We start from the raw sequence: 8,681 nt of genomic DNA, 5'->3' as shown, positions 1-8,681 counted from the left end.
CTCACAAGCAAGTTGTTGTGACGTTAAAAACCATTTTTGTCTTTTCTGATGCCTTTGTTACAGAATCTATTGTTTTTCGTAAAAATTAACTTGGTCACAACATTATCATGCGAAATTTGTTGATACATGTTAGAAAATACGGTATGTTTCCTATGACTTCTTTATATTCGGTCGTTTTGCTTTTGAATTTAGCCATGTTTGACCAAGGAGGTTAAAAAATCCTTGGTTTGACCTTGTTCTGAATTCGACTCATGATACTAGTAGTTGACGCAAAAGTCAAGAAATAGGACAAGGCAAATTATGGAACTCAAACTAGCGTTACACCCTAAAAGTGACCACGGGATGTACAAAACGACGCACACGTCATATATTTTCTTGGCTGACAATCCTGCAAGCCTGTGGTATTAAGCGCGTAACCATGTATTATTTTGAATCGACATACATGTAGGGTCATGAGTGTTACAAGTGTCACGTAACGCACACACAATGGGGCTACAAGTGGCCACTATTGTTCTCCCACCTAGAGGAAAACAGCAAACTATGCCAGGAATGTCATTGGTACGTGGCGCTATGACTGACAGCAGGTGAACATGATTAAGTTAGATCGTATCCTGTCTTAGCCAATCAGGAGGGCGGATTTCTTGTGATTGATTAAGTCAGGTGTTCGTTCATTGGTCATATAATTAACCATTCAGCCAATGATCTACGACGAGGAAACCATGGTTGATGATGGCGGGTTTTATACACAACACATTTTATAATAATAATAATAATAATAATAATCTGGTGTATTTTGCAGCCAGTAGGTACCCAAAGTATGAGTAATGAGGCTGTTTAACGTGGTCGAGGCACCTCCTCGAGCACTTTGTTTTCAAATTCTGTTAAATTTTGTTCTGCGCAATGTATCGCAACAAGGACGTTCTATGGAATGTCCTTGATCGCAAGAAGTGTCAAAGGGACCAATACAAGTTATGTCACTTTTGTTCTTAACGTTTTAGAAAACGAACAATACAAATTCATTGAGTCTTCCATCTAGTGTTCTAGGATCAGTCCATTGAAAAAGTTGAGGGGTTCTCTGTTTTCACCAGAGTATCTGTAAATGCCACTTGAAGAATCAACATGACACATTTACTATTCACTATTCAGACATGCTTTATTGATTAATAGAGTAAAAACGATTTAGAATCAAAGAAAATTTTCATCTTCCAATTCCATAGTAGGGAGTATTAATGGATGAAATTCTTGTCCAAACAGGACCTCTATACAACTGTACATGCACCTGTCCATCATCTTAAACAGGCGGAGTCAAATAAAACATTTCTCCCAATGATCATACGTTTCCACATTTGTAGATACATTTGTTAGAATTGTGATCATATCATCCTTGTAAATTTGATTTGAATTATATTCTAGATAGGCAACAGTTCTCATTGGTAAGAATGACTAAGTATCTATAACTAAGGAAAGACATGGTGTACTCTTTTCAAAGTGTCTCCCTTTTCCCATATTGTATTGCTGCATACATGTACATGTTCAGAGTTGTATTCACTGTAATGTGATGTTTTCCCCTCCCCCAATTTTTCCATCAGCCCTTGAGAACTACATGCATATTTTACAGTTGTTACAGCATTCCTCAATCTTGAAAACCAGAAAAGTGTCAGAATACAAAGGTTGTTCTTTCTGTACAAAACGCAGCTGCTGCTATATCTATGAGTATGAAAATGCCTGTTAAATCACACATTCAGGTCATTTCAAAGAATTGCTAAGAAAAAACTCATTATTTAGAAATCTACACTAAATGACAAGACAACTGTTTCTAATGCAAAATTCTCACTTCGGAGTTAATTGGCTATTCAAACAGCAAGTTGTTTTTTAAAGTGATTTTTAAAGAAACTGTGTTCTTCGGTAAGGCACATTTCATTTGCCCTGAATACTGTAGTCTGCTCATTCACTATGCTATTTGTATAGATCTAAGCAAAAAGAAAGCTGTACTAAAAGTCTGGAATGGTGCAGCTCTTTGTTGCACTACTAGGTGGCACTGCAGTCAGAAAAATGCAGTGCCAAACATGACTAAGTTTGTATCCCCCCTCATCATTTTTCTCATTGCATATCCACCTTGCAGTAGAAAGTAGAACCAGTCAGTATTGCCCTGAGGAAGGTAATAGAAGGATCCTGAAACATTATAAATCCCCTTGGTCATGGGACAAAGAACTGCACTATCCATTTATGCACCAATCTGATGAAAGTTGTTACTGAGAAAATAATCTATGCGTAAAACATTTGTTTCACGGAAAAGAGATGATCACCACTGGAGACATGATCACCATTGGAGACGTGATCCTAGGTAAAATATCATCAGTGTCAGTTTGTGCATGATTCTAAGATGGATCTTATGAATCCAAAGAAATTTGAACTATTTCCCAAACGTCTGTATTATAGTACTAGGTTTCCAAGCGCTTTGTGCCAGAGTCAGAGGTTTGTACACGTGCAATATTTTACAATACGTAACTTCTGCTGGATCGAATGTTGACTATTTCATTTACGTTGTAAGAATGGCAGTACTACTATATACACGTTAACACAACACTGTGCATCATCAGAAACATCTTTCGCTGTGCCTAAATCCTTTAAAAATATAATGTGTGCACACATTTTACCCTGAGAACTGTTTCCAATGTAAGAATGCAGCAACAGAGTGAACTGCCTTCAACTAAAGAAAATGCCCTCTAGCGAAAAGTCCCTTTAGTGCAACCTAATTAGATTTCTGTGTATGCCTGTTTCTACACGTTACAACACAAAGCTTACAACTGTGAATAAATGTACAGTTATGCTTCAACACACATTACAAGAAAAAGCAACTTCAAGCAGGTACATAGTTGGGCATGGCAATGATAAATACAATGTTTGCAGGACTTCCAGCCCAAGCCAAGCAAGCGACCATTTGAACAAAGTGTTCCCACATCTCAATACTTTATACAACATGCTGGTATTGCCATATCAAGCCAGGACAAACTTTACAAATATAGACATGCAAAATGGTGCAAATAAACAGAGCCATCATTTGAAAGTATGCTTTGACACTGAGGTGTACTAGGTCAGGCAAGTGGTGTTTCAGTATCTGTGTCAATGGAGAGTGGCTGATCCAGCCATACCCAGGTCCAGCTGGTTTGAATTGGCTGGATGAAACCAGATCTAATCGGTCTGAAAGGTAGAGAGGATCCAGATTCAGCTGGCTTTGAACTGGATCAAGGAAATTGATCCAGAAAATTTAGATGATAACCAGATCCAGCTGGTTCTGGAGATCAGACAATGACATCTGGGTGCTTTTAACTGAGTTGGATTAGTCCTGATTGAACTGGATCATTCCAGATTGAACCAGACAAGTCCAGATTACACAAGGTCATTCCAGATTGAACTGGACCATTCCAGACTAAACCGGATCATTCCAGACAGAATCGGACGATTCCAGTTTGAACTGGATCAGTCTAGATTGACCCAGGTTAGCCAAGGTGAAACTGAATCAATCCAAATTGAACTGGATCAGCCGAAATTGAACTGGATCAATCCAGATCTAGCTGGTCCTCAACTTGGCTGACACCGTCTGGTTGCAGCTCAGACAGCAGTGCCGTAGCCTCAGCCAGGGTGCTCTGGGCGCTCATAGTACGCTGGAAACTGCGGCTACTGGACAGCTCGTTGGACACATTGGATTGCTGGGGGCGGTACTGGTGTTCCTGAGACAAAAGGGGAACAAGGAAAGGGTTATACTTATCCCTGCCTCATGCTAAGACGAGGGGTGAAGAAAAAGTTAAAGAGTTTTGTGGTCATTCTCTAAAGCAGATAAACAGTTTGAGCTTTGACATTGCCGAAAATAAATTACTCCTTTAAAATTTACACCCAGCTTTAGGTTATACATAAATGTTGATTTATCATACACAAAACAGGAGATACATGTACAAATAAGTCAAGACTGTTGGTGTTAGCCTCCGAAGGACTAGTTACACAAAGACAGCAACATTAGACATTGTACCTGATTGATAGCTTCTCAACAGATATAGTTATTTCTGACTTAACATTGTTACTTTTGTTGAACACATCCAAACAGGTGTGTTCTCTCACCTGCATCTTCTTCTGTAGCCACGACACTGCCCACTTCCACCCTGATGACACCTCCAACAGGAACTCCTTTGCCGGGTGGCTCTTGTTGGCCAGGTGTACCAGAAACTTCACGCACTGGTAGGTGCGCGTACTGTCGCTGGTGTGGCTGCCCCGCATCAGCCCGATCAGTCCGTCGTTGTTGGTTCCCTTGATGACGGAGTCTAAACGTGCTGTCTGCAGGGGGTCTTCTAGCATCAGGACCTGGTGGGAGGGTGGTCTTAAGGTTAGAGTTGTTGACTTAGAATCTAAAGATCATGGGTTTGAATCCCTAGCAGGCCCGATGTTGTGTTATTCAGAAAGGCACTCAAAACCTATTTCCTCTCTTAAATCAGGTGAGAATGAGTATCTAGCTTTGGTAAGGGACATTCTTTTGGATGGGACAAATAAATTTTCATCTGTCCCACTCATTGTTTTGCAGTCCATGTTACTGATTTTTGTTGTTCCATCTGTCATTTGATAATAATACACATTTGTATCATTTGCATGTCAAGAAAGTCAGAATTTTTGTCCATATCAACAAGCTAATCTCTGTCCTGGAATGGAGGGTCGGATCCTGGAGACAGCTCTGGATAGGACAGAAGGCCGGAGGCCCTGTCATTGAGGAGAGCCACACCCTAAGCATGTTAAAGAGAACCCATCACACTAATGGAAATAAGAAAGGGGTCTATCCTGGTGTGAGTGGATAAAACATATCAGCCCAGTTTTATGTACTGTACAAAACTGGTGTTACCCCTAAAAACAGTTTGCCAGTAATGTAGAACAAACAAAAAACAAACGTACCTCCTGTAAGGTGGTGAGGAGCCCTCGCAGTTCGCTGGTGGCGGTGGTACGGAGGTACTGCTTGAGGTGGTCCAACAGCAGCATGGAGAAGTGCCTGTTACAGTAGCAGCAGTGCAGCAGCATCTCCACCATGGTGGAGGGAGGGGTGGAGCCTTGGGTGAACACCCACACAACCTACACCAGCACACACATGGGGAAAATCAGTGGAGCCTTGGGTGAACACCCACACAACCTACACCAGCACACACATGGGGAAAATCAGTTTAAGTCATAGTTGTCAGCATTTTAAGCGCAGTATCAAAAACTTCTTTCTCTCGTCTCCCAGCCCCTAAGTAATATCCACACATTAACTCTATTTAACATATGTTCATTCAGGTACTTGTTGTTGCTACATTCCTTGTTTTTCTATTTTGTTTCTGGAATATTTGCTATGCCTTACTTGTTGATCATCTAATTGTTGATACCCATTTATGATTTGTAATCATTTGCTTCAAATTTGCTTTATTAGTAATCATCTAATTGTTATCACATTTATGTTTATGTTATTATTTGTATACCATTTCAATTACCTCATTTGAAATTGTGTTCAATAGTTTGTTAGGAGGAGGTCTCCCATAAGCCTTTTTGGCTTCTACCTCTCTCCCGCACGGTTTTTAATCTATCAGTTATCTTTACTGTATGCATGCCCTTTTTTATGTGCAAATAAATAAAATAAAAAAAAATAAAAAATCAAATCTCCACCATAGTGGAGGGAGGGGTGGAGCCTTGGGTGAACACCCACACAACCTACAACAGCACACACATGGGAACAGAACCAGTCTCATAGTCATAGCTGTCAAGATCATTATGTACAAGGGCTGTACACTTCTGATAATTCCAAGAGCTGTTGGCACTGTAAATATAGAATACAACACAACGTATTCCGTATCACCCAAGGTATCAGCCCGACCGCGGGTCGGATCGCACAATGGTTGGAGGGTGATCTGACATGTGGAAGGGCTGAGTCTGAGGGTGAGGTGGAATACACTGTGTCATATTTTATTTATAAAGTGTGTGTCATACCCACCCATGAAAACAGAGAACGAGAAAATTTGATGTCCTTGAACAAAATTGTTACAACAGCAGTTGAAACAATTCCGTAGCAAAGTAGCCATAGAAGAGAAACATACGGTGGTATGAATTTGAGGAGAGGTTACTTCAAAAACCATGAAAATAAAATGACTGCTTTTTTACCTCATTGACGTAGGCTGTGGCCTGCTCCCCTGATATGCAGGCCTGCACAGCTACAGGAGCCTTGATGTACTGTTCTGGTGCTACTATACTGGTGGGCCTGGGGGGCAGGGTGTCTCCTGAATCTGAAAGAAATGGCAGAGCTTAGGAACACACATGTGACATGTGACACACACACACACACTAATCTATCAATACATGTCTCTAAGTACTTTTCTTTCTGTCTTCTACAATATATGCTTTCTATTACCAAGCCAGAAAATACATCAACAAGCACATGTTTGGAGTGGAATGAACTTGAGCCTAGTGGGCGGAGGCAGAGTCCCTCTCCAGGTCAGTTCAAAACTGAACTGGGATGGGCTTTGTTGCACTGAGTTACACACTCCAGGTCCATTGTACATATGTAAATATGTGTGTTGTAATATCACTAATTTACACATGTCCTGTCTTTGTACATGTCCATGTTCTTTCCATTATTACCGTTTTTTTTACACATGCACTAATATTGGCCATTGCGCAGCTGCTAATAATCCAATTTGTGGGTTAAGCAGTATCGAAGATGATGTTCCCTCACCCTCGCTTCTCGCGTACGACAGATCACAGTGTAGAACAGTGGTTGCGAGGGCGAGGTGCAGCGGTAACAGCTCGGGGATCTCTCCCGGTGTCCACTTGCTGCCGGCGGTGCTCTGCTGAATCTGTGGTCCCGTCAACAGCAGTCCCACCAGACAGGAGAACATGTTCTGTTGGAGCAGGTGTTCACACGCCCTGGTACCCAGACGCCCGTACTCATGGAACAGGCTAGGAGGAAACACAGTCTTAACTAGTAAGGTAACACATGTTCTGTTGGAGGAGGTGTTCACATGCCCTGGTACCCAGCCGCCCGTACTCGTGGAACAAGCTAGGAGGAAACACAGTATTAACTGGTAAGGTTAAACATTTACAGGAGAACATGTTCTGTGTTCACATGCACAGGTACCCAGCCGCCCGTACTCATGGAACAAGCTAGGAGGAAACACAGCATTAACTAGGAAGGTAACATTTGCAAGCAAATACATAATATTTCCCATCACAAACTGTTACTGTGTTAGTTCTTACTCAAACATGTTTATAGTACATATGGTGACCAGTTCCTCCAGCTCTGTCCTGCCACTTGCTACATTATGTGATCAAGTACACAGGGTATCTGCTACTTGGCCAATAACTATGGTCTAAGCCTTCTAGTACTGGTCATTGTTGGTAGAGTGCTTACTTTGTTGGTAGAGTGCTTACTTTGTATCCAGAAGGTCATATGTTATGTTTAATACCCAGTGTGGCCAGGTCATATCATAAGACTTTAAGATGGTGCATACTGCTTTCTCTGCTTAGCACTCAGCACTTATGAGGAGGAGTTTAGTATAGGAGTTTAATACTTCCAATGAACTACCCCATGCTGTAGTGTTGTGTGGCCCATGAGCAAGAGAGATGGAGATGGGAGCCTCCCCTATGCATCTGATGAAGATCAGCATGGATGACTAAGATGCCCCCCTCCCCCACTCACCTGAAGAAGGCATCGCTGTTCCTGAGGTTGCTGGCGATGTACTGGTTGACCATGGATAGCAGCAGCTGTAACAGGCTGGAACAGCAAGACAAACAGTTATAGAGATATCTATCATGGCTGTCACTAGCAATATTGTGATAAAACTTTACAAAACAACAGAGAATACTGTATGGTTAAATAGAAAAATATAATGAAATGTACCACAGAACATCAAAAGATAGCAGTAGCAAGGATAACTTCAAGAGTGTATGAGAAAATATTTGTGCAAATCTCAGTGCAAACTTAGACTTAGTGCAAACAGACTACATAAAAATTGTGCTACATTGCATTTTGTTGCCATTTCTTGTATTTACAGTCTCACACATTTACAAATTCTCTAGAATGATTTTTTCATTAAGCTTACTTCACCCACCTGTCACACAGTGAGATGTTCCTCTTGAGACAGACCTCCAGCACAGCGTGGATCAGCGAGGCAAACGTGACACGCACTTCACGCGTCGGACACTCCAGCAACAACGGTCTGCATGCAATGATGGGTCAAAGGTCAAGTTCAGAAATAAACATTATCTAAGACTCAAGCTTTTTTTTTACTAGCTGAGGATCTAAAGCAAGGGTTTATCAGCATTCTTGACTTCCAACATGATTTTTTCTCTCCATGAATCTACAGAAGAAAATCTTGCCAATCTTAAAATTTTGGTTAAGATTAGGGATTATATAGCTGTCTCCATGATCTCTGCTGGGGGTAAAATAAAAGGGACTTTTAAAAGCAAATGACAGCAAACTTAAGCTCATTTTCTCATATTTCAAAGATTGTACCATGAACTTAAACATATAGAATTCCTGTAATTCTTTGTGCACACATACATTTTGACATGTCCTGTGACCATAACCATGTAAATGTAAATCCCCATAGGCAAAAATCTGTATTCTGTTACCTTCAACACTTCTTGTACCCAAAAGTGACCCTCCAGGGTTCTAG

General features: G+C 41.1%; 1 protein-coding gene across 1 annotated transcript in view; it reads right to left on the bottom strand.

Moving 5' to 3' along the window:
• Nucleotides 1-1,132: 1,132 nt before the first annotated feature.
• Nucleotides 1,133-8,681, bottom strand: part of LOC118431700 (ubiquitin carboxyl-terminal hydrolase 24-like) — a 37,602-nt gene continuing 30,053 nt past the window's right edge. The window contains exons 36-42 of the mRNA XM_035842958.1: nt 8,115-8,222; nt 7,703-7,777; nt 6,740-6,963; nt 6,169-6,290; nt 4,936-5,109; nt 4,117-4,356; nt 1,133-3,731 (exon numbers count right to left, since the gene is read on the bottom strand). Coding sequence (XP_035698851.1) covers nt 3,561-3,731; nt 4,117-4,356; nt 4,936-5,109; nt 6,169-6,290; nt 6,740-6,963; nt 7,703-7,777; nt 8,115-8,222 — 1,114 coding nt within the window. The 3' untranslated portion in view covers nt 1,133-3,560. The remainder of the gene's footprint in view (nt 3,732-4,116; nt 4,357-4,935; nt 5,110-6,168; nt 6,291-6,739; nt 6,964-7,702; nt 7,778-8,114; nt 8,223-8,681) is intronic.

This window comes from Branchiostoma floridae, chromosome 15, assembly GCF_000003815.2.
Source record: "Branchiostoma floridae strain S238N-H82 chromosome 15, Bfl_VNyyK, whole genome shotgun sequence".
Taxonomy (NCBI): Eukaryota; Metazoa; Chordata; class Leptocardii; order Amphioxiformes; family Branchiostomatidae; genus Branchiostoma; species Branchiostoma floridae.
The sequence above is the reverse complement of the archived record's forward strand: the minus strand, read 5'-3'. Positions and strand labels throughout refer to the sequence as shown.